We start from the raw sequence: 27,301 nt of genomic DNA, 5'->3' as shown, positions 1-27,301 counted from the left end.
GGCCCTTTGTACTTGCCCTTCCCACGTGGCTGCTCTCTTACTTTCCTTAAGTTTCCTATGAGAGAGGCCTTCCCCGACTTCTTGCATAAGACAGCAAGACCCCGTCCTAACACCATGCATTTCCTTTCTCCATTACCCACGCAGTTGCTCACCGTTAGCCCTGCCCATCCCGGAACAGGCTGTGTCTTTCCCGTTTCCCTGCAGGTAAGCTGCCACAGCAGGGGCTTCATCAATCGCATACTTAGATAAGAGCCTGGCCTATTTTAAGTGCTCATTAACTACTGAAGGTAGAAACGAATGGGAGCAGATGGAAAGGGAACCTTCCTCAATTCTTCGATGGCCTGCTGATGTGCGTTAGTGTCTAGGTTGAGGAGAAATCTTATCTTTTTTTGAGATGAAGTTCTCTCTTTGGCCATTAGGCCTCTTTCCTGTAATGTTCTCTAAGAGGCACAGAAGCAGTCCTGGAAGGGGCTCGACCACTGCAGTCTCAAAGCTCTGAGGGAGCTGAGGTCATCTTAGCTGGTCACAGAGGCACTTGACTGGTGTGCGTCTAAATACAACAGTGCAGAAGACGGGACTGTGATTTCAAAGTCTCCCCACTTAATGTGGCATCCACGATGCTCAGCAATCATCCACAATGATCAGCAATGCTGACAGCCGTGGACTAGGTTTTACCATCTAATCTCACACAGCCATGAGGGATGGTGTGTGCCACTCTGCCTCATAACCGGGACAGACTGAGGAGTGCTAGGTAGAACCATTATTCTCCCCGAAACCTGGTAAATGATCCTTGGGATACTCCCCCATGCCTCCGCCCCTCTGTTTAACCATGTAGGATGCTTTCAAATGCATCCTTTCCCGTGACTGAAGCCTGTCACAGTAATGTCTTCCTTATTTAAATTTCACAGGAACATTCTTGTTTCAATCACTCAGAAAGACGCCTTCGGCAAGAGAATCACAGCTGACAGCAAATTAATGACTACGAGGCTGTGATTAGTTGAGATTACAGGCTACAGAGGATCTGTCTGAGCATTTACCACTGTCATCATACTGAGGCTGGCATCTATTAGGGATTTATATTGTTCAAAAAAGAGGATGTGCTTCAGCTACAGTAAGTCCTACAGAAAGGTAAGGAAATCTGTCTGCACTGGAATATTCAATGATATGTTAATTAATTAACATAATTTTTACTGTTAACCTGCTAGCCTAAGCAAGTTTTTCTTCCATGCCCTCCCTCCGAATACAGATTTATCTTTAATAAAGCTTGAAGGCACAAACTAAATAAAAAGCTGAAGTGAGCTAGGTAATTCCAGTCCCTAAACCCAAAGTATTCATTAGCTGAAAGGAAAACATCATTTAATCTTGAATTATTTGGGTAAGTGACTCAACTTTGTAATTTGTTTTTCATGAGAAGACAAAACTTAATGGATATTTCAGCGCATACCAGTCCTTGAATAGATTTATAAAATAAAACTTTTCAATCAACTTAATGGAAAAGGGATAAAAAATTAGTAGGAACAACAACAACGCTGAAACCACCTACTCAGATGTTAGGTATCATCACACAAATGATTTCGGTAATCCCCAGCAATGACTTTTGCGGGGCGAAGATTTCAAATAAGCGTCTATTTGCTTTGGGTGAGCTTCACAGAATCGGCCTTATTTGATTTCAGATCCTCCTAAGGGAAGAGATTTCAGGATTTCCAGGTTGTAAAACGGAAAAGAACATTTTGCTGAACTTGTATGACATCATCTAAAGCATTAAAAGGGCAGATAATCATGGGTTCTCTACCTGTTTACCAAAGCTTCTTTACCTTCCCAATCTACTTTATTTCCAAATGTCAGAGCGGTCTGAAACCTTTCAAAGATTTATAGACGGCAGGAGAAGAGGAAATATTAGGATAAATCCTTTAATTTTTGTGAAAGCTTTTAAATAATTAATCGATGGGCTTTTGGAATTATTGTATATCACAATCTAGGTACTCTACCCTATATGTTGTGAAGGCTAAACAACAAAAGGGAATTAGACCATTCCTCTTTCTAGAAAGTCAGTGAAACTACTTTTTATGGTATATACTTGAGTCACAAATAAAGAGAATGTTGAATAAGTGAAAGAAAATATACCTAATATAAAACAATTTAGTTTGTCAACTAAAACCAAAATACCCTACAATGAATGAAAACAGAAGTACAGTCTTGGTTTTAAATATAATTTTTTTTCAAACTCTACTTGGAAATTACCTTATTACAGTAAAAAGAAAAAAAGTACCTGCCCTAATACTCTTTATGAAAATCAACAAAAATGCAAGCAAATTATTTTCAAGCTTATATTATAAAACTATTTTCCAGTATATTTAAAATACTAGACACAAACAGCCCAAACAATAGGTAAAAGAACTTACCCTCAATATATAATAGACAAAATATTTCTCACAGTAATAAGTTAAATTTTTTTTTGTTGTACAAAACCCCTCGACCATAACTTCACGAAGAAACGTGGTGTGAAAATGATCTTACCTCATATTCAAAGTCCTCTGCTCTGTCTGCATCGGCAGGCAAGCTGGAAAGATACTCATTGTCCTCATAAAATTCATGCTCCATCGGATGAAGAGAATGGCAGCTGTGGGGAATGTAGCGAGATGACAGAAATGGATCAAAAGGGTTGTTTTCAAGATTAAAACTGATTTTAGAATTTCACTTGTTTTCTCTACTTTGCCATAAGACCTGTAGCAATCCAGGCCTGAGTGAACTAGAAGCTCACAAAAAGCGATTGCTTTTCTCTCTCCCCTCCATGGGATCCGTCTATTTGATTTTCTGAGAGAATACCAAGAGGAAGGGCCCATGGCCAGAACTGCACTCCATAGAGTCTGATGTGAAATCTCTGACCGGCCATGGTGTGGGATACTCCCTGGCCTGCTTCCATTCCACCAAATGTGACTTGCTCCATACATGGGTGTGTGGCTTCTGAGACCACAGTCTACCCAAAGAGGGGTTTTTATAATGAAGTACTACCCATTTCCTAATACACAGCCCCAAACTGTTTTTTGAAATCTGATTTCAAAAGCACGTATTTTTTAGATTGTAAAACACACTTGCCTTGCCCTCAATCCTTAAGACCTCCTTCCTTGTTCTCCCTCATAACCCACATTTTTCCCTCTTCGATAGAGGGCCCATGCACAAATATTAATCAGCATTCATGGTGACACCTCACTGGAAATTCCTATAAGCCACAGGGTTTCATAATCCCTTCCAAAAATTTAGAGAGAGGATTAAAGGAAATGAGGGGGACCTGGGGCATTGTACATAAATTTCATTTATCTCACTTCAGAAGAATGTTGTAAGTCATTTATGGAAGTGCTTTAAAATTGCTATATGCTATGATATAGATCCTATACTTTAGACCGTGTGAAGGTCAAGTATAGTTTAAAGGCAAAGGACACGAGGGCATCCCTATTCTAGAAGTTAGTGAAAAAGACTCAGTGCAATTAAGCAAGCTGGTGGCAGGTACGATCTCCAAGCTCCACCAGGGTGGACATTACTGAAAAACTAGAGTTAGTAGTATAAATCGTTTCCTTATCTCTAGCCCAGAGGTGCACAAGAGACGCATCCTGGGGTCCTCACACCCTCAATATAAACATTCTACCATCTCTTCTCACTGCTGTCCATGGCTGTCATCTCTACATAGGGCTAACTGATGTGAACCCTAACAGCAAAAGCAGTACATGGAACATTTTGCTTGCTGGTCTAACAGGTAAACTGTCCTTGCTTAAATTTAGACTGACTCTGAAAACCCATTTGGGCCGGTGAACCATTAAGCTTGCGACTTTGGAAACCTAATGGGTTTCTCTTGTCTTTCAGTTGGTAAGAAGGGAGCCCTGCCACAAGGAACACCTTATTCATTCAATAAACATTTATTGTCTACCAGATGCTAGGACCTCTGTGGAGGGCTAGAAATCTCTGGGTACACCAAATCCAATCCTTACCCTATGCACTGGGTAGAGCAGTAAGGTGGGAATGTCCAATGTGAAAAGTGAGACTTCAGGGGAAATATGGAATCTGAGAGCAGATGGGAGGGGGGATGTCCCTACTGCAGTTCTAGGAAGTTTGCTAGAAGAGGTTGCCGCTAAGCTAAGGTCTGCAGAACTTAGGGAGAGCGACACAGGTTATCTGTTTAGAGAGTGGGTAGTGGGGTTGGACCTCTTAGGCTCAGAAGCCTGGCCCTATCACTTACTTCCAATGTGACCTCGGCCAAATTACTGAACATCTTTCCTCAACTGTGATGGTAATAATACAATGCACTCCCTCTAAAGACTGATGTGAGGATCAAGTGGATTAATAAATGTAGAACACTTGTAATATTACCCAAAACATGCCAAATTAGTTAATAAATGTTAGCTGTCATTTATTGGAAGGCTCCTCTGCATCATGGAGCACTTATCAATATTCAGTATTTGTTTGCCTGTGTATTCTTCTTCTCCTCCTCTAGAAGGTAGGTGGTGACTTTATTTTTGTTCCCAGTTACATGCCCAGCACCTACTTCCAGTGCCGGATAAAGGGGGCTATTTGATAAGTAGTGGTTGCTTGGATGGAGTACGAAGCAAGATAAATAGCGTCCTTGCCCTCTTGGAACTTGAAGTTTCAAGGAGTGGTTTCCAAAACATGGCTGTACCTTAAAATTACCTATAGGGAGATTTCGGCAAAAAGATTTGGTGCTTGGGCTCACTCTAAAAACGCCTTCTTGATTGGTCTGAGGTGGGATTCAGGCATTGCATTGATACGCCTTTTTAAAATTCCCAGGTGATTCTAATGCACACATGTGGACCACGGACACGGACCTAACAGAAGCCACTAAAGGGCAGGGACGTGATCAGATCTGTGTTTTACAGAGTGCAGAATGGACTGCAGTAGGCAATGAAAATGCAGCCTAAAGAGACCATTGTTCTTTTAAATCAAACTCTCTCTAATGTTTGAATATTTGCTGCATAGTGCACAGAGCAAAATGTATGGAGCAAAACATACTTCCTCATAAAATAAGACTGTACAAGTAAGATTATTTGAATAAAATCTCTCGACCTGCCTTTAAATTAGGTAAAAAATAGGGAAAAGATATTCCTTTAATAGATTCTGATTTCACAGCCCTTATACTTACTCACTGACAGTCAGAATCTTTTGTTGACATCTCAATATATTGGGTAATTGCTTTCTTTGGAGAATTGCACTTTAATTAAATTAATTTCCTAGCTTTTCCTTTAAAGAAGAGAAAAGCAAGAGTGAAAGAGAGAGAGGCGACCCACAGAGGAGAACAGAGTGCCAACACGCCACTTCTGTGTCAGTCTTAATAAGGTTTTTGGCAGCTTTGGTGAGAAAAGCTATTTCCCTGACCGGTGCTCACGAGTAGCATGAGGTTTTTGATGGCTGGAAATATGAAGATGAACTAATCAGAGCCAGAATTTTTCATTGCTCCGCAGCAAGCATGATTCCTAACGTGAAGCAACTGTGTGGGTCAGGGAAAGTCACTCTCAGGGCCAGCTGGGATCCAGTTGGATATAGACACGATGGAGATGTTTTCCAAAGAGAACAGAGAGCCTGTCTCTAGAATGGTCAGCTTGCTAGTGTGACTGATTCTCTCCAACACCTACTTGGAATGCTGAATGAAAATAAACAGGGCTTTGGGAAAAATGACAGAAAAAAAAATACCTGTCTGAGAGCAGAAATGGACAGATGTCTGGCACTGGAGGGGTAGGCGGCCGGAGTTTTGCCAGAGCCATGATGTGCTCAAAGGTGATGTCTGTCTGAGTGCTAGCATGCATGAGCTGCACTTCTGGGGCCATTCCATAGGCTGGTTTACTGAGAGGTGTTCGTCTTAGCACCTGGACCACAATGGGCTCCTTGGCGTTTCGAAAAGCTTCCACTGCCTCTTCATGGGTGGCCTTTGAGAGATCCTTCCCATTGACCTGTGAAGATACAAGGACATTGTTCATTGCAGAGGAAAGAACAGAGAGGCTGTCATCCTAGCTTAAGAAAAGGTGGGGAGGCTATGTTTAAACACCCGCTCCCATACGAAGTTCGTAAAGCATTATTTAATTGGACACTGACATTTACTGAACTCTTCACCAATACTTGGAAGTGAAGAAGATTAGGAAAACAATTGCTTCTTGTTTCATTAGGAAGGATACTGTCAGGATCATTAGTAAAGATTAAAAAATTTGAATCACCCCTCGGCCTCAGAAAATGTTCACCCGAATCTTCAGATAGGTAGAAATGTTAAGTATATCTTTTTTTTTTTTAATGTTCTATCCATCTCTTTGTGGAATTTTCAATATTTAATCAAAGTGTGATGGCTTGATATCTGATTTTGTGGGTGTTGTCCAATTCCTGTCATATTAATTGTTTTTAAATCCAAGACCATGTTATCGTCATAAAATCAAGACCATGTTACCATACATTTTATTGTCAATCTTGGCTGTTCAAAATGCGGTCTGTGGACCAACAGCATAAGCATGAGCGTAAGAGATTACTAGAAATGCAGGATCCCTGACCCAACCCAGGCCTGCTGAGTCCGAACTGGTGTATTAACAGGATCCCAGCTGATTTATATGCACTTGAAGGGCACACTGCTCTAAAACATCTCTGAATATACTCTGGTTCCTTTGGATCCTTCCCTGTTTTAATTTATACCAATTTACGACTCTCCAAAGTAGCCCTGGACATAACAGAGAGAGAGGGAATGTCTGCCTTTGCTCTCTGTCACTGCTTCTCAGCAGGGCCAACCACTGGCATTTGGGAGAGAAAAATCATTCTTTCTGTGAGACTCTCCCATGCCTAATTACCAAGAGCCAGTGTTGTGCTCCAGCCTTCGTGGCACTCCAGACACCCGCACAATTTTCTAAACACCCTTTCCAGTGGCAGTACAGACTGCCCCCACATTGCTGTCACTTTATTTCCCTAAAACCAGTCCTGATAACAGAGTCCATCGTGGAAGTTGTTTTAATAAAGGCCTACAGCATCTTGAAATATCTTCACAGTTCCCACCCTAGATGAATCAATAATGTTGGTTTTTGCAAATACGAAAAGATACTTGGGGGCACAATACTGTGCTTAAAACCCCTGAAATGATACTCTTTCTAGACAATGAAGCCATCTGCCTGTTGGGGAGGCTCTGATAACAGCCACGCACCAGCAAATCCTTAGGGATTCCTGGGTGACTTAAGAAGAAGCAAAGAAAGTCGCTGAGTTGCAGTCAGAGAGCAGTGGCTGACATCCACATGAGCGCATTCTCCCTCCCTGAGTAGACAAAGAATATGAACGTGCTCCAAGCAAGTGTGGGGTATTTGGGGGTAAATGATACAATGCCAGGTAGAAATCATCATGTCATGTCGAGAAAGGCTTAATGACCTGGAGGACCTAATTTACTCAATGGACCCTGAAAGAGTTAATGTGCCTTCAAAAATTGAGCAATTAAGTTTCCTCACCAGCAAAATGTGTCCCAGTACAGTTCTTGGATCACTATTAAGAAACTTCAGTAGACGATACAAATGGTTACCTACCAGTGTGCAAAACTCATCGATCTTTACATTCTCACTGATTCTTTAGGACTAAAGTTGAACATTATTGCTGCCTTGGTATTGGTACAACCTTGGAATGTCTAGATAACCTTGGGCATGTGGGAGTATGTGAACAAGGGACATCAGTGGACATAGTCATTCATTCCTTGAGCAACTGGTCTGGGGTACTTTGGGCCAGGGCCACCACTTCCACTCTTGAGGATGTGTAATCAGCAGATGGTAAGTGAAATATAAGAATAGATAAACGAAACCTAAAATCTAGCCTCTTATCTTGGCTGGTGTCATTCTTTATGTATCACACTGTGGTCAGTATTTAAGAGCTTCAGGGTTGGAGAAGGTGACCCAGTAGTAGACAAGATTGCTCTGCCAGAATCTATGGGGTAGGGAGAAACTGCCCTTTGTCTCCAGGATTCTTTCTGCTTTATGGTGTTCCTTCAGTTTAGTGAATATCCACTCCTGAAAAGTCTTACATCCTTTTCACCCTGAAAAGAAATCTTGGTCATAATCCATAAGCCTTGCATTTAAAGTAACCCCTAATAGGGGTAGAAGGAAAGAAGACAGTGCCCTTTTTGAAGGACTTCAAACAATATCTGAAGGTAAAGAGAAAAACAATTTGTGGCTAGGGTGTCTTCCAGTCACACATTAAATCCTTCTAATGCATAAATTTTGTGTCATTATGTAGTGGACAGACTAATGCCATTATCCGATTTCTTTCTCAAGGTGGCTCAGCACCTTGCCTGCAATGTAGTCTTGGTATTCCTTTGTTTCTTACTTGTTTTTGTGATTTTCAAAGCAAGAGGAATTTTTAAAAAGTGAGTTCCTCACTGATTACTGATTATTTCTGCAAAATCCAGAAACGTATAACAATTTCTGCAGAAACATAAAAATTACCAAAGAGTATTTTAGGCTGTGAAATAATTAGTTCTTATTATAATGTTCAGTATATGCAGACAGTATTAGCGCTCTCACAGCAAGATCAATAGCTATTGATTCTAAGACCCGTACATTCATTCATCTACAATTATAGCATTTATATGTAAATTCCATTTTTTGCTTTAAGGACCATCAAATACAATCTTACAAAAGCACAGTCAATAAAATCTCAAATATCTTACTTCCCCATTGGGAATGCTCTTTTCTTCCAGTTATCATGCAGCTGACCCCTATTTTCATAAGCTATTTAATATCTCTCAAAGTAAAGAAGTCTATGACCTTTAAAGGCTGTACTGTCCCATGTGATCCCTTAGAAAATGTAAGCACTGATGATACTAAACACTTTTTTTTTCAAGTCACTTGAAGTTCATCAACATACTGTTAGCCTTCCAAAAGGTCACCATTTTATAAATTACGCCTTTCAAAATAACAAAAAAGAATAGCTTAATTGGGGTTCTCTGGCAGTTGCTTTGCTCAGTTATCATCAGTTACAGCCAGGAAGAAGAACACTGGGAGAATATCTGAGGTTTTAAACCCACAGAAAAAAGTTTGTAATAAATGAACAAATAAATTAATAGCCAAACTTCATTTTTCCCAAGTGGCCAGACTCTAAACCAACATGGTATCTGGTATTCATGGTGCCTTATCCTTACCATTCTATTTCTTTTCCATCATATTCTCTCTCTCTCCTTCCCTTGCTTCATCTCCTGCCCATCCCTTCTTCCCTGTCTCAACCTTGCTTTTGTACGAACTGCATACAATTTTTATATGTTTTGTGAAGTGAGACAGGAGATGGAGAAGCCCTCTGTTAAAGGTGTCCCACCTAATGTAGGTAGTCATGGGTGCAGACCACAAGTGTTCTGGGTGCCTAGTAAAAAGAGGAAAACAAAAATGCCAGAAGAATAACAGAAAAGCTGATTTTCAAGAGGAAAAACTGCCTAAGAAGAGTTGGGAGCAAAACTGATGGGAAGAGAAGTAATTTGAAAATTAAAAGAGAAATACGCATTGCGGGGTTTGGGTTTGAAGTTTTCATGCAGAAGGGTTTCAAAAACACAGGCGATCTGATTAAAGCATGGCATAGAGAAAGAGACTTCTTCATGAAGCTGTTGGTGAAAGGCACAGGTGAGAGGTTAGGGTGTCACAAACGCGAGACGTCTATGAGATAATTCCCTCTGTTACCATAACATCTGGTATGGTGATAAGTGCTCAAAATAGGTTTGGTTCTGCCTCTACAGAGCATCTGGAGGGCAGCAACTAGAATACAACTGAAAAGACGCATGTGATCGCTATCTGACCAGGGCCTAGAAGTCACACAATGGGATGGCTGGACTCCAAAGGTGACTGAACCACCTGATTTGAGATAAATGAGAATCCAGAGCATTATACGTTGAAAGGGTTATCAGAATTGGCCACAACGCCAGGAAGGAAAAGAAGATGCCAGTGATAAAAGTTCCAGGATAGAAATATTGTCCTCATAACAACCACATTTGTGACTGGAAGCCAGTGGAAGGAGTAGCCATAATCACGTCAAACTTGAAGCAGCAGGAAGATATTGAGAGGAACTGGCAAACGGAGGACTGGTGACTAAAGAAAACAGTGATCGTGGGAAGCTATCCTCTGGGAAGGCTTCCCTCATACCCCAGCACTTAAGTTGAAAAATATATACAGAGATGAAAAAATAAGTGTCTTGTTTCTAATAAGTTATTTTCCATTATATTGATAAGGATAAGGGGATAGGAGAAAAGTAGTGGCTTTTCAGCAATGGATGCAAAAGAAGTGTGAACACATTTGTTGTGGCAGATGGGCTAATTAATCCATAAGCAACTTGTGAATGTTAAGTAAAGAATATAGCTTTTCATATGTAAACCATATCACGCCAATGTTTGATGAGGCTTCTGTCTAACGAACAATCTACCCGTTTGGATAAACTGCAAAATCTGGGCCACTTGTCAGTAACCTCCCCAGAGTGACTGGTGGCCTCAGCTTGGATATGAGCTGTGCTATTTGATTATTTCTCCAAATCCAGCCACATGCAAAATTTTCTTGAGTATCAGAAAACAAACAGGCTTTTCTCTTTTTCCTTTTGAAGTGCAAACAAGTGCGTGAATAACCAAGTCACCCTAGCGTGTTGCCATTTCCAGAGTCAGCTGTTTGGGAATGATGAGGGTTTCCAAACCTCTGTTTCCTCTTATGAAAAATCAGGCCTTTTATGCATCTGTGCCTTTCATAGGAAAATACATACAGGAATATTCAACAGAAGAAGCATAGAATACCTAACAATATGTGCAATTTATATAACCCAATTTCAAGTTGAGAAGAAGTATAAAACCCGGGAATATTGTTTGTTTCTGTTTACAAAATTTTTATTGCTTCCTTTCTTCATTCATTCATCCGGTTGTTAATGGTCAGCTTTATTGAGATGTACATGACATGGAAAATTATAAGATATTTAACATGTACATTGTGCTGATTTGATAGATGTATATATCGTTAAAGAATTCCAACCATCTAGTTAATTAACACATCCATCATTTCATGTATTGATTAATTAGTTTTTTTTGGTGAGAACATTTAAGTTCTACTCTCTTTGCAAATTCCAATTATATAATACAGTGTCACCAACTCTAGTCGCTGTGGTCTACATTTGGATCCTCAGAGCCAAGCAGTATAATTCTGGTTGGCATACCAGTTTATAAGATAGTCCCCCTTCACAAATAAATGTGGAATTAATTTTGACTAAAGTCCCTATGAGAATGCTGATCAAATGCTCCGCCTGATAATTAGGGAGGTGTTATAAAAACATGTTCTAATAACATTTTATAGAAGGAGGAAACAATATTTAAATTACTGCTAAAATGTTGGGTATGGAAGAAATTTAAAGTAATCCAAACCCTATAGTCATGAAAGCATTTGTCATATGTAATTGTTCAATCAGTTTTAAGGAATTGAATCATATAATTTTTTTCTAAACTTTGGTATGTTCACTTCTGTGAGGACATCTGTCCTATAAATTAAGCATAGCACAGTATAAAAAATATTTATAGTGAAAAGAACACACAGAATAAGAATTGTCAAAATTATATGAAGAAAACCTAGCAAAGAAAACCTAGCAAGAGATTGACTAAAATTAATTTTGACATTTTTAAATGTTATTCATGACAAAATAATCACTTGTGGGTTTGTGATAATTTAGAAGAATACAAGATATGTTAGATGGCATTATACCAAAAGTCTGTGTAGTACACTGTTCTGCTTTGAAAGTGCTATTACTGGATTTTGGGAAGAGAATAAATATGTAATTATCACATCCGATGTAATAAGCAGATGTATTCAAAAAGTGATCCTGGGGCTCCTCTTGGCCTATTGGGACTATGAGGGACCGGTGGCTTCATTTTCCCAGTGTATGGGTGTGTGACAGCTTCCCATGGGCTCCAACGTCCCCCAGGGCCGGACAACTAGCTTTCCCAGCCAAATGGAAGTCACTAACTTCTAACCCAGACATTCTGAACCTCTTGTAGTCTGTTTTCTTCCTAACAATGCTCCCCAAAGAAGAGAGAGCCACAGTGGGTAGGGATCCTTGCACGGGTATACAGACCTAACGCAAGTCCAGCCGTTTCGGACCCCCACGTGACTCCTGGGCTGCTCACTCCTGAATTGGATGTTTTCCCAATAAAGACTGTTGCCTAACCTATAGAACTCGTGACACTGTGGAATTTGCCCTTGATTAACATTTGTGTGACATGATACACATTTACAACCTAAGAAACTGACTGTATTAAAAATGCTTATTTATATAATAGTAACGAACAGCAGACCCCCAGTAACCCAAGGAGATATCTAGAAAGCCTGTAGCTACATTTAATTAATTGACTGTGACACTGAGGTCCCTACAGTAGGACGGTATGCTACTTCCTGACCCCATTCCCAGCACACTTTGATGGTGAGGGGCAAGTAAGACTCGTCTCCAGTTTTTCTTATTAAGATATTACAGACCCATTCTTTGTGAATTTATCAGAACTATTCTTGGCCAAACTTACAATTTTGGTTATAGGAAATTCTGGGGAGGCACCATTCATATTGCTTTTCCCCTTGATTATCTTTTCTTTGTTTCATTTTTTGTGTCCCTTTCTCATATTTTCTGTTTCTTTCCTGAGGCTCCCTGACACATTCTTCTCTTCTGAGCTTTCCCATTTGGAAGTGGTTTTTTACATAAATTTTTTCTGTTATTAAAGAACAGGTCATATGTTTTGATTTTTACTGAAGGAAATAAATTGAAGTCTGTACAACATAGGTTTATTGACCGCTTTATAAATACATTTGTTTTCCCTCATGTTAATGAAAGAAATGGAGGTATCTGCTGTTTGCTACATGAGCTGGGGGTTCTTGGTCTGTCCATCAGATGCACAGTCTACTCTTCTCTGCCTAGCTCAGGGCTCTGCGACATGGACCACTGTATACGGCATCACTAGGTTCCCTGCTTTATGTACTTTGTTTGGTTCAGTTAATGGTAAGAAAGTTAGTACTCTGTGTATTTATTCAGGCCCCTCTCCACCTGGATTTCAGGACATCAAATCTTGCTAGGTTCTGTTCACATCCCTCGCTTACTTTTCACCTTCAGGTCTATGGGCAGTAAGGACTTCTCTTTCTATTGTGATTCCCTAAATTCTTTTTCTTAACTCTGCTCATACCTCCTATAAGTTGCTCCCTCATTAAACTCACTTCCATTAAATCCTTCGATGTGTCTTCCAATTCCTTCTGGGACCCTGCCTGATACAACTAGACATAAACTGTCTGATTTAAACAAAAATAAGGCAAAAGCTAAAACTTAACATCTTTGCAAATTAAGTTCACTATCAAAATTAGTTGCATCAAAAATAGAATTTCTGGTGTCTTGGATTTAGCAGAAGTTGCATTGTTAAGGGAGTACAAAAATACGACTTTCATTGAGATCACAGAGCAAATCTAAAGTATTCACATATTTGATGTGCATGCTTATTTCACAGAATCTCCTTCAGTTGGTCTTTGTCTGTGCTTCTCCTTCATTAGATTCAGGTTTTGTATTTTCTGGCAAGAATGTCTAGAAGTGGTATTGTGTCTTCCTCAGTCTATCCCAGCAGGAAGCAAGTAATATGGATTTGTCTGTTGCTGGTGACGTTAACCTTGAGGACTTCTTGAAAGTGAGAGGGTGAGGGGTGGGGGAAGGGAGGGGATGAATCTAAACCAAATGGAATGGAATGTTAAAGTTTGAGGAATCTAGATGAATGCTATTTGAGAATTCTTTATACCATTCTTGCAACCTTTTGATAGCCTGAAATTATGTTGAAATGAATGTTGCAAAATCTTGTTGTATTTGTTATTAGTTAAAAACAGATTCATGTTGTCATCACTTAGAGTTGAAAATAATTATAAGGAATTGTGGGACATAGAGTTTGTTTCTGAATTTGCATATCTTTAGAGAAATAAATTCCCACTCTGCGCTGAATGTCTTTTTTCCTTGTGTATGTGCGTACACACACACACACACACACACAGACACACACATCCCTACAGCAAAAAACACAGATTGGTATCACCAACTTTATCATTGTCATAACAATTCATCTACCAAATATCACCTGAAATCCTGTTCTCCTCCAAGCTGAGCTATTTAAAAAGATAGATGGCTGCCTTCTGGCTAATTGTGGGAGCTCTTTCATTACTATAAAAAAGACTTTTTATATCTCAAGTGACTCTATAAGCAGTGAATAATGACTTGAAGTCTTTGGAGGAGAGCCCACTGATAAAATGGTAGGATAACAACTACTTACTGACCTTTTACTTCCTAAGATAATACTAAACTGATGTAGCTGATTATTAATAAACCTATCCATTGAGTTTTGACACATCAGATCCAAGTATGTTCAACTTAATGAGAAATTCTCATGCAGACACGAAATTTTCTGTAATGGGCCTAAGAGTGTAAAGACATAAGGCATATATAGGGAAAATACTTTTGAAATGAACTCAAATTATTTCATTGGGAAAAAAACGTCATTGTAATTAAATGACCCAGATTTTCTTTTAAAAATTACTATAAACAGCATCAGTAAGTGAGGACTTGGAGCAGTTCATCTTTTATGTCCACTGAAAAAGGGGAAATGTGCTCTTAGCCCCTGGACAAGAGCTCTTGGTCCCATTTTTCGTAATATGGATATCAAGAATATAACCTTGGGGCACCTGGATGGCTCACTGGGGTAAGCCTCTGCCTTCAGCTCAGGTCATGATCTCAGGGTCCTGGGATCAAGCCCCGCATTGAACTCTCTGCTCAGCAGGGAGCCTGCTTCCCCCGCCCCCCACCGCCTGCCTCTCTGCCTGTGATCTCTGTCTGTCAAATAAATAAATAAAATCTTTAAAAACAGAAAAAGAATATAACCTGTGTCTCAGTCACACTAGCAAGACACCAAAGAAATGCCCCAAATAACTACCTGTTAAGTGAAAGGAATAATAAACGTGTTCCACATAGTTACTAATAAGGGATTAAGGAGGCAGTGAGTTATTTGTAACATGGCATCTGTCAGAAGAACATCAAAGATGCCAACAGCATCTTCACCAGAGTTTTGCTGTACCCTATCTATACAAGCGATCCCTATTTAAATGCTTCCATGCAGAAAAACATTGTGCGTGACAAGAAACTGACAGTTTTGTTCAGTGCCTAAGTTAAAAGTCCAAAAACATGCTTGGCACATGATTGATACTCAAGAAACACGTGCTAAATAAATTTTCATATATTTCTCAATCAAAATCCATGTTAAAACACATGTGATTGTATTTGTCATTAAAGTTATTCGTGTTTACAAACAATCTGCTTTCCTTTCACTCCCACCCCCATGATGCAGCCCAGTGCCCCATATTATCATTTACTTGAATCTATTGTATACATTGAGGGACATACAAAGCCGGGCCCTACTCATAAGCCCCACCCATCTGTTACAGTTGTAGTACCAAAGAACATGATGCAGGGAGCATTCAGAACTGGGGTCTCCATAGTTTTCGGTATTAGCTGTGTCACTGAGTAAGTTATTGAAACACTCTGAGCCTCAGTCTCTTCATCTCAAGAGGAGATGCTAATACCCTGTGCAGAGTCATGGACAGGATCAAAGAAATACACAGCTAAGGCAGCTGACAGAGTGCTATGATGTTGAGCCATGCTTCCTTCCTTCCCTGCTTCCTTCCTGAGGAAAGCCTGAGTGACGGAGACTCGGTGATTCTCTAGGGATCCAAGTTAACACCTGTGCTTAGAGTTCTGGCAGCGACAACAATAATAGTATCAGTTAGCACCGAGGCGCCAGGAACTGGGTGAAACACTTGGTTCATGTGTTCTCAGTCACACCCAGCAACAGTCAGGTGAGGTAAGGATCTTATCTCCGTGTGAAAGTTGTAGAAGCTGAGGTGTAACGGTCCGAGTGAGGGAAGGCACCTGCCCTTCACAACCTGTTAGGGAAAAACAACATCTACATCGACGATTGTAAGCCAGCTTGTGCAGAGCGGGCACAAAGGTACTAACAGTGTCCTGTGGGGGCAACAAAGAGCTGACTGTGCCCAGAGGCATAGGGATTTGATACTTGAGTTGGGTCTTTAAAGACGAAAAGTTTCGTAAGTTCCAAAGATGGGAGAAATGAAAAGGAAACTCAGGTAAAGACATGGAAGAGTGAGTCTTCTGGGAACCAAAGAGAGATTTGGTGTGACTATGGGGGATTTGGATAAACGTCTGGCAAAGAGGTGGGAAAGAAGTCTCTGACACAAAGCCCACAGTCCTCAATAGGCCATGGTAAAGGTTTTTTTTAAATTTATTATTTAATTTCTTAATATCTTATTTATTTGAGAGGGAGAGAGAAAGAGAGCACACAGAGGGAGAGTGAGAGGCAAAAGCAGACTCTCTGCTGAGCGGAGAGCCCATGTGGGGCTCGATCCCAGGACCCTGAGATCATGACCTCCACCCCAGGACTCTGAGATCATGACCTGAGCTGAAGATAGATGCTTAACTGACCGAGCCACCCAGCACCCCTAAAATATTTTTTTAAACAACTCCTTTAATTGGAAAAGCAGCATGATCTCATTTAGGTTTTGGCAAGATAACTCTGAAGGCTGTGGTGAGAAGTAACGGAATGGAAGTAGAGAAACCATTTAGGAAGTTACTGGGGGAATGATCAGTGCCTGGATCAAGACAGGGACGGCCTGGATGGTCCAACTAGAAGAGGAAGGACAGGGGTGTAAACTAATGCTCTGATCCTTTCCATCATATCTATTCCAATGAGACCTATCAGATTAGCAGATCGACTAGCATAGCCTAGCCTCAGTTTCTATTCCAATTAATTAAATCTGCCCCGTAAGGAAATACAAGCTGTAGAAGTTGAATTTTAAGTAGAAAGACATAAAAGCTTTCCAAGTAGATATCACCTATCCCCTACAGACGTATATTTTCTGTCATTATCTTAGAGCTCAAAAACTAGCTCTTCCAATTTTCCCAAACTCTTTCTGGCTAGTACCCATCCAGCCAAATGGGTAACTATTTTACCAAACACAACACACATACACACTCACAAACTCATATACAAACACCTTTATACTTTCTAGGGTCTTCTACTTGAATCCTTTACAACTTCGTGTGGAATATAACCTTAGAAAGATATTTTACCCAAGTGAATACATAGGAATTTTAGAAGATAGGGATTAACACAAGAAAGCAGAACTTGCATGAGGTATAACCGTCTCTTTCAATATCAGCATCTCTAACTTAGTGCCTTGAACATGAAAGGTATTTTACACCACTTTGAAAGGACAGGACAAAATCTGAACAAAGCCATCAACCAAGGAGAAGCAGGAGGTTTAAATCATTTTCAACAATCAATTCTGCCATTTGAATTCATTCTGACACTTGTTGAGCTCAGTCAATGACATGAAACTACAGAAAAAAGGCCAAGTCCCCAGGGAAATTTGCAAGCGTCTACGTCCGCAAATAAAGCCACCTGAACTTGTGCCCATAACCTTTCCAACACCACGCTTCCAACTTCCTCAAATTTATAGGCTTTGTAAAGAAATATTTTGTTCCATATTAACAATAGAGAAGATTGCTGCCTAAGGCAAGAGATGAAGTAAATGTATTTAAAATAGCAACTGATGCTATTTTATACCAAATAGGTGGAATTGGCACCAGTAATTTCACTGACTGGTGGTTGTCTCCAAGTGCACCTTGAAATGAATAATAAGGACCATAGCAGTAATTAAAATTTGTTAAGGGCTCACTATTTACCACATGCTCCACTCAGCACTATCTACTACTAGAGGTGGAAACATACTATCATACTCACCCTATAGATAAAGAAACTAAACTTGAACAGATTAAGCAACTTATTCAAGATCACACTAAATGCTAAGTTTAAAAAAGACCAAGATTTTTCTATAAATTCCTATGAATTATTTTTTAAACATCGATAGGAGTTTTAGCATAGAAGCTCTAAAAACTGGCAAGAGAACTGGTGGGAAATTTATTCTTCTATATTCTTTTAGCAAACAGTTCATAAGATTCAAATTAAGTAGTGAATGAACTGTTGGCATTCATGAGTATGGATAATTGTCTTATATTTTGTCCCTGGACATGAAAACGCCAGGTGGAATGTGAAAAATATTTCTGTAAAATGAATAGGCTAGAAAAGATGCCATCCAACAACCTCCTCAGTTCTAAAAAAACAACATGCATAATGATGAATAAGTACTCTTCCTTTTTTTTTTTTTAAGAAAAGATTGTATTTATTTATTTGACAGAGAGACAGAGATATCAAGTAGGCAGAGTGGCAGACTGAAGGAGAGGGGGAAGCAGGCTCCCCGCTGAGCAGAGAACCTGATGCAGGGCTCCATCCCAGGACCCTGAGACCATGACCCAAGCTGAAGGCTGACACTTAACCACTGAGCCACCTAGCACTATTTCTTTTATAGCTCTTGACACTTAAGACTTTGATAAAAAGAATCCTGTTTCTGCTTCTTTTCTGTAAGTGGATCAGGTAAAGTTCAGACAAGGAGGTGACTCAAGACCCTGTCTATCTGGCACTGAACTTTTACCTTAAGAGATCATAAGAGACTCTTAACAATAGGGAACAAAGTGTGGGTGGTTGTTGTGGGGGATGGAGTAACCACGTGATGGGCGTTAAGGACCAGACTTGTAATGTGCACTGGGTGTTAGAGTGATGAACACAGGTGATAAATCACTAAACTCTACTCTTGAAACTAATACTACACTATGTGTTAACTAACTTGAATTTAAATAAAATCCTGAAAGAAAAAAAAAAAAGATTCCCAGTTCAAGGGCCAGCCTTGTTCATGTGTCTTGGGAGGTTGTTAATGCCTCACAACAGTTCAGCAGCCTCTGAGGTGTGATGGATGAGGTCTCCAGGGAGGGGGGAGGGGGAAACCACCTGGGTCCCCCCAGGATTTAATCTTACTAGACACAATCACAAGTGATTCAAACAGAAAGCAATTCTGCAAAATAACTGCCAAGCCATAGGGAGAGTGGGAACCAACTCCAGGCTTTGGGGCTGAGCCATGCATGAAAAATCAGCTGATAGTATTTGGGGACAATTTCTGAAAACTGTTTCACATGGCTCTATGTCTCCTTCTGGAAACAAATCAGACAGAGTAATAGAGTGAATGTAACTCTGCAGATAGAGTCATCAGATTTTTTAAATGTAAATTGCCACAAACATTTTTCTACACTAATACTGTTGACTTTACTTCCCTTTGTTTAGAAGAGTCGGGGAGAAGGGCAAATTTTTTTTATAAATTTAGTTCCTTTAAACAATTAACATCTGTATGCTTTTGAAAGAATTTTCAGCAGAGAGAACAATCCTGCAAAGTCCCAGTAAAAGCTCTCCATTGTTCCATGTCTGCACAAATTACCTTGCATCTCCGATGATTTTATGTACATTTAATCACTAAAGATTAATTACATGGCATACGGAAATCAGTGAAACACTGAAGAGATAACTTCAGTTTAAGTGCACATGCAGCTAACTTGTGGCTTTTTAAAACAATTTTAATTAAAAGTACTAGAAGAAGCATCGGGCTGAAAATATTAGGAGCTCTGGGATGGCTGAGCTTAGCATAGCTAATTAATTGTATATTTAATCAAAGCAGCCTTTGGCTGTAATTAATAATCTATTTTCCTCTGGTAATAAATATTGTAGTTCTGTAAAACAGAATTTATAATTTCCAGAATGCCATATGCACAGAAGAGTGGGACAGAAAACAAGCATTTCCACACCAGCTTTCAAGCTGAGGTTGATTTTGTTTATTTAGAGAGGATGTTGTCTATATCTCTTTCATTTGTTTTAAATGTCATCTCACAGTGGCAGCTTACAAATAGCGATCCCAGTGTGACTTGGACATTTCAAAGGGGTAAAGAATAATTCGAAAAGGGTCTCTAGTAGAATGCTAAGTGAAATTTGATTTTTCTTGCACCACAAAGATCTCATACTTCAGAGGACATTAGGTAGCTCTATCTTAATATGAATGGTAGGATGGCAAGTCTCAAGTCTCGGCTTTAAACAGTTCCTTCCTTCATTTCCTTTTAAATGGCAGAGAATCAGATTTCTCCCACCTGCGCCTGGTAATATGCTCAAATCTCACAGCCAAGTTGGAACACCCTCTTCCTTATGATAGTGCCTTATGAGTATCAACACACACACACACACACACACACACACACACACACTCTCTCTCTCTCTTTCTCTCTCTGTTCCTCAAGATCCCATAGTATATTTTTGTTTTTATGACCTTGCATTAATTTTTGAGAGATATTCTCTAACAAGAGGTGGTCACCTGCTTTTCACATGATCTAAGATTTCTTTCTTCTTGTAAGCAAGATTTAAATTTCAAGAGTTTTGCACATAAAGGAGATAATAAATTAACAGATAACATATTAAATTAACTAAGATAGGGTTTTCCTATTTTTCAAAGATGTTTGGGTATATGAAAATTAACTATCAGCTTGCCATTGCTGTCTTATAGTTTTAAGATTTTTATAGTAGCATGCAGGAATTATAGGTTGCCGAATATACAAATCTTTAACTCAAAAATCATGGAGAACATGCATTTTTGTATGCATTGGATACAGTCACTTGATGTACTAATCAATTCATAGCATACGTTCCATTTTTCTGGGGGTTGTGTGGTCTTCATATGAATATGTATGAGAGAAACATATGCATTGGGTTATTAAAATTATATCAAGGGAAAATATTTTTATTCAGACTATACTGGGCCTTCATAGAAGTCTGGGAACCTGATGAAGAAGAGAAGAAAACACAGAGATAAAAATTTGCCACCATTGATATTATATGATCAAAAGTAGTTCTTATTAAGTACCTCATGACATCTTTAGGGCTTAATCAGTGTAAAATATAACATGCAATTTCCAATGAGAACAAAAGACAATTTTCAAAAAAATGACAAGATAGTTTTTTCTTGGGGCACTTAGGTGGCTCAGTTGGTTAGCATCTGCCCTCGTTTGGCTCACATGATCTCAGGGTCCCGGGATTGAGACCCAAGTTGGGCTCCCTGCTCAGTGGGGAGCTTGCTTCTCCTCTCCTCCTGCTCCTGCTCTCTCCCTCTCTCTCAAAGGAAACCTTAAAAAATAGGATAGTTTTTTCTTTTTAGAATTTTAACTGGTTAGTAGTTCCTGACATAGGCCTTCTCAGTGTCCTCCTAAAATCATCTATGAAGGCCCAGGGAAGAAAAGTACACCTGGACCGTGAATGGCAGTGTCTGCAGTTTCTGGCACCAATTCTTACGGAAGTTTTCATTTCCTGCTTGAACCAAACTAACAGGTTAGACAGCTTTCTCTGATGATGTATGTGGTACTAGGATAAAATAGGGATGTGTGTGTGTGTGTGTGTGTGCATGTGTGTGCGTTTGTGTGCGTGTGTGTCTGAGTGTGTGAGACTGAACGGTGACCCACTGGTTTCTCAGAAAAGCAAAATGGCCGATGTGCTGCTCACTCAGTAAGGAAATCTCAAGACCCTGGCAGCGCCCATAGTCGCCCTGAAACATTCTGTGCCACTCACAGTACCAAAGCCCACTCTGCTCTGTCCTTCTGGGACCCTCAGAAGCTTATTCTAATAACTCGGACCTGAGTATGTCCTGTTGGGACTGAGAAGATGGACTCTGAGAGGTGTGATCCCGCTAATAGGTCGGTGGTAGGAATTTCTTGAAATGTGTGGGGGAGATGTGCACAGCAGAAGCTCAAAGTAGAGGATCTTAGGGGTGGGACATTCCTGAAAAAAGGAGAGTCTGGTGACTGGGATGAACTTACGAGATGATGTACCTGTGGGGCTGGAACACACAGACTCTAACCATGGAAACACAGAAAGTACTATTCTGAGAGTCAGGGTTGTTTAAACAACATATGAAAAGGTATGGATTGATGCACTGTTGTAATACACAAAGGCAGAGTAAAGTATAAGGGGGAAAGTACGAATGTTTAGCCCCAGGTTTGGTTCCAAATTCTACCTCTTAGTGGCCATGTGACTTCAGATTGATTGCTTGACTTTCCTGAATACTGATTTCTTCATCTATAAATTGGTGATAATAATGTTCTGAAATAACTTTAAAAGCGATGGGGAAATATATAAAAGGCAATCCATGTGTGAGATAGAGTAGGAATTTGACTAAATTGTGGAACTTATAACACTTTATTATCTACATGATTTTCAGAAAAGGTTCTCTACCCAATGTTTATCAGTGAGGGATAACTGTGGCATATTTAGACATGTGGAGAAAGCATACTTGTGAGATTTAGGGATGGAACAAGTTTGAAAAAGTAAATCTATATACAATGAGAGCATTGGATTTGTAGTCAGAGAACTTAAAAAAAAACCATTCCAGACCATTTGTTACTAATGGAGACTTGGGAAGTCATGTAAGCTCTGGAAACATAGTTTCAAATACACGTGAAGTCATTACAGATGAAGGGGGTTAGTGCTTGACATTCACAATCTATTTAGCAGTTTATTAATCAATTGCCTCACCAACATTTATCTCACAGCTCATAGGAGATTTAAGTATTACCCATGTCTTAAATAAGAGGTAAATATTGGTTTAATTGATTTTTAGCAAGGTCATACAACAAGTGTTAAACCTGGGATTAAAAGCCTTGACTGGCTCTCAGCATTCTTGTTATGCCACCACAAGTTATCTCTCCTTTGTTTTCATCTTGTTGCCGTATAAGATATAAGACGTATAAAATGGTTGTCTACTTAAATCCAAATATTACGCTCTTGGTAAAACTACTTATCAAAGAAGGCGGTGATAACAAGACGGACTCTATGGTTGATTCTCAAGTTCTGATAAGTATTGTTGTGTTAATGAGAAACCAGACTATAGATAGAACTACTGGCTGAACTTGGCCCTTGTGAAATATTCAATTTGGTAATTTTTTAAAAGCTGAGGATTATGGGTAATTGATGTCACTATGAAACATTCACTAATGTCCTAGACTTATCAAATGACAGCTTCACAAAGTAAGAGTTCTAGGTTGAAGAGGAAGAACTTCAGTAAAGTATCCAAAATTTATGAAGTCTAAGTCTGTCAAAATAAAAATAAAATGCTACATTTAGACAGTGGTGAGTTGACTTCCTTTCACTGCTTGAATTAGACACTGTGTGTGTAAACTGTAGAGATTCCAGACAGAGAGGTAAGTTCTGTCCACATCTACTGCTCTCTTACCCCCACAATTACTGCAATACAAGATTCACACAGAGGAGCAGCTGCTAGAACTGATTTCCAGAGGGTCTGGATGCTGAACAGCATGGCATCCTTCAGGCTGGGCTTTCTGAACAGCGGCATGACCGGCATTTGGGGCTGGACCTCTCTGTCACGCGGTACCACCTCCCGAAACAATGATGGTTAGCAGCCTTCCTGGGTTCTACCTGCTAAGTGCTAGGAACATTCCCACACACACCACCACCATGTGTGACAACTTAAAATGTCTTCAGATAGAGGGCAAAGTCACGCTCAGTTGAGAACCACTGTTTTAGGGTTCATTTCAGTGGTGTTTTTCTTCATGAAGGTTGAAGAATGCGGGTATCACAGAGACCAGGGTATAGAACTTGAAGGATGGAAATTTACCTCTGCTTCATGGATTATTTTTCTCATTTTAAAATTACATATATAGCCAAATTTAAGAGGAAAAAAAATGGGGGCACCCGGGTGGCTCAGTTGGTTAAAGCCTCTGCCTTTGGCTCTGGTCATGGTCCCAGGGTCCTGAGGGATCGAGCCCTGCATCAGGCTCTCTGCTCAGTGGCTCCCTCTCACTCTCTGCCTGCCTCTCTGCCTACTTGTGATCTCTGTCTGTCAAATACATAAATAAAATCTTAAAAAAAAAAAAAAAGAGAGAGAGAGAAAATGGACCTGGAATATATCCGAATAAAAGAGCAAGCAATATTATTTAAAAGGGCTTTAATTACATTGTTGTTGTTGTAGTTTTTGCCAATCAGGAAAAGTTTAGTGTGATTGTTGGGGTTCTTCACTATGGCACTGTCCATGTGGAGACTCAGAAGCTGTCGCCTGCCCCTCAGCTACTCTGTGTCGAATTTTTTAAGCTGTCATTAAATTGGTAAAATCACGTTTTGTTGGGAATGGCAGTATGACATGGATCCCTGGATGCCAGAAGACCTGCTGTGTGGTTATTCTAATAAATATCGTGCTAGAATATTTTTTTCTGTATAGATCTTATTTTCTATTTTTTTTTTTACTTAATTTAGAATTTCTTCCCAATTTACTTAAGTTTTCCGTATTGCCCTCAAGTAGGGAGGCCTGCATTGGGTTATAATATGCACCTAATAAATAATAGCCTAGCCAATATTGATATGAATTTTTTAAAATTGTTTGAAATTCCACACTTTCTTTCTTGAAATGCTCTGCTCCATATTGATTGCCTGAACACCTCCCTGCATTGCTGAGCCGGGGCAGGATTTAGAACGCTACACAAAGAAATGCGGAAGAGATGGCAGAATATACTTTTGCCGGACTAAAAGACTGTGAAACCTCACCAGATTAACAGTAATACTTTGTAACATTTGTTTTGGAAATAGTCCTTAACTACTTGAAGATTTTGTCATGACTGCATATGGTTATTTTGGATGCTGATAGAAAGAAACGTAGCAGACTCATTTCTTATTCATTCACTCTATGTAATCTATTTCTTTCTACGTTTCAAAAAGATACATACATATGTATTTTCTAAAAGGCTATAAAAGTCAATTACTATGTTTATCCAACAAGGCACTGCTTTTTCAACTTGAGAACTCCCATTTGAGAAAAGGCTCACCTCTTAGCTAGTAGGCATTCTCCATCCTGCTTCATCAGGTGCTGAACATGATACAGTAAAGGCTGATGAGACGGGATGAAACCTGTGCTTTGTCTACACCAGTTGCTCCCGCTGAGATTTTACATGCTAGATACCAGAGCTAAAGATGATTTCTCCTGAATGTCAAGAGATAAGCTTTATGAATTACATTAGAGGCTCAGTACAACCTTGTACATACGTATTTTGTATAATTAGTTACTTTTTGGAAACCAGCACATTTTTAGAGTTCACAACATTGGACATTTTAATACATATGGTTGAGGTTCCCCTGCTTGTGCTATTTCAAGTTCTAGGTCTCTTTAGAGTGGGTTACAGTAGAAGAGAAGGCAAATGATGTTATTAAAACTCAAAGCTAATGATTATAACCTAAAATATAATTAGATATTGAGTCCTTTCTAGTGTGTAATGTTATGCTCCCGCCAAAGCACTGGGAATACTAATTAAAAGGAAAAAAATAGAAAATAATTTTCCTGAGTCTGAGATCAGTTTCCTCTTCCCTCTTTTCCCTTAAATTTTCATTCGTGAATTAAAGAAAAAGAGAAAGAGAACGGGAGAGAAAGTACTGAGCACCAGGTCTGTGCCAACTGTTTTAGGCACTGAGGTAATATAAATGAGTTAGTCAGACAAATCCCCGACCTCATGGAGTTTACATTTTAATGAGGCAAACAGGCAGTAAGTATAATAAATTCCTCATCTACTGGTTAGGTCGTATAGGAAGATAATTATTTAAGTGTATGGAGCAAACAGAGCGGCATGAGGAGGACCGAGAATGGGGGAGGGGAACTGTAATTTTTCTTGTTGTGGTCCATGTAGGTCTCAATGAGAAGGTGCCAGACATTTGTGCAGAGATTTAATTAAGAGATAAACAATGCTAATATATCTTTCTGGAGGAACCCAGGGAGAGAAATAGCCACTGCAAAGGCTCACAAGTGAAGTGTTCTTTTTACTTGTGGACAGCATGGGGGAGAAGGGACGCAAGGAGTGAGTAGGGGTAGAGGCGTGATGGACAAATGCACAGTAATTGGACACATACGAGGCGACTGAATGGACTGGGCTTTGATCCCGAGTTGTCTTTCCCAGGAAGCTTTCCCCACCTCTTTTACTTTGGTTTCTTTCCCCTATTTTTATTCTCCACTCTCTCATCTTGGTAGGTCGGCCTCCTTCTTTCTCTGCTATCATCCATATAATCCCAGCTGTTGCCTTTTCATGCTATGACCATTCTCTTGCAATCTCTAGAGAGACTGGTCCCCCCAAATAATAAGGCCTCATTCACTGAGCTCTTAATCTGTGCCAAGCAGGATGCATCAGATACAGTCTGGCTTAATTCAATGTTTGCGATAACTCTCTTAGATTGGGCATTATTACTACATCTATTTTCCGGATGAGAAAAGAGATAAATATTACATATTTCAGTTTATGTTGCATAATAAAGATTCGTAAGCAATGAGATTTGAGTTCCACGTGGGTTAACTCCAAATCTAAGATATATATCCAACAAGTTAAATTTTTCCTGATTTTTCTATACCTAATTTAATTCAAGAAGTATTTCAAACAGTAAAGTTAACAGAATAGGAATCTTATAAAAATTATTCACCAGTATTAGAATGGGCCTTGGAAGTCACTCTAACTGCCCCTGAATACCTGAATCTCCTTTATAGCATCATCTATGCCAAGTGGTCATCTAGGCTGTCCATGAACACTTCCAGCAATAAAGAGTTGAAATAATGTGTGTTTTTTTTAATATTACTTGTTAGAACATAGGTCCATGATATTCCATTATTCTGCCTTACATAAAACTGGAAACAATGGGCTGTGACCTTCTACATAATATTAAAAGTTGATTTTCTCCTCTCTATTCTAAATTTTGTATTTTGTATTTTGTCTTAGTTTATCTCATCAAGTGTTACATTTAAAAATATTTTAATAGCAAGCTCTTACATATATTTCTTGTTAAGTTTTATTTTTGAGATTGTTGTAGCAAAGGCAGATACAGGAATCGTTAAACTGACTTGCCTTTAATTCTATTTCAAAGCAAACACAGGAATAACTTGGGAAACAGGTGGCAGTAAGAATAGTAACACTTCTAGTAAGTCCTGGCGTGCCAGGAATTTCCTGACGTGCCATTTCCGTACCGGAATTACTCCACAGGGTCAGTCAGTCTTTAGCATGTAGTCATCTTGGGACAAGTATGTGGTACAGGCTGTCTGATTTGGCTTACACCAAATACAGGATAATTCAGTTTTGCCTGCCCAGAGATAGGCTTCTTCTTGTTTCCTCAATAGCTTCCTCTGTCATGGTACCCGAAACTCCTCCCTTCTCCTGTCCCTACCCCTACCTTCATTTAAAAAAAACCAAAAAACACATATCTTGTCTGGGAGTAGAAACATATTAACATCCACTGCACTTT

At 39.5% G+C, this 27,301-nt stretch overlaps 1 protein-coding gene across 2 annotated transcripts in view; it reads right to left on the bottom strand.

Annotated features, from left to right (window-relative positions):
• PDZRN4 (PDZ domain containing ring finger 4) overlaps positions 1 to 27,301 on the bottom strand; it is a 379,365-nt gene that overhangs the window by 57,010 nt on the left and 295,054 nt on the right. For both annotated transcript variants that reach the window (XM_046011115.1, XM_046011116.1), the window contains 2 exons: positions 5,698 to 5,954; positions 2,518 to 2,620 (listed from right to left, as the gene is read on the bottom strand). In XM_046011115.1, the coding sequence (XP_045867071.1) occupies positions 2,518 to 2,620; positions 5,698 to 5,954 (360 nt within the window). The remainder of the gene's footprint in view (positions 1 to 2,517; positions 2,621 to 5,697; positions 5,955 to 27,301) is intronic.

This window comes from Meles meles, chromosome 7 (assembly GCF_922984935.1).
Source record: "Meles meles chromosome 7, mMelMel3.1 paternal haplotype, whole genome shotgun sequence".
NCBI classification, from domain to species: Eukaryota; Metazoa; Chordata; class Mammalia; order Carnivora; family Mustelidae; genus Meles; species Meles meles.
Note: the sequence above shows the minus strand (reverse complement) of the source record. Positions and strands in the feature narration are given on the sequence as shown.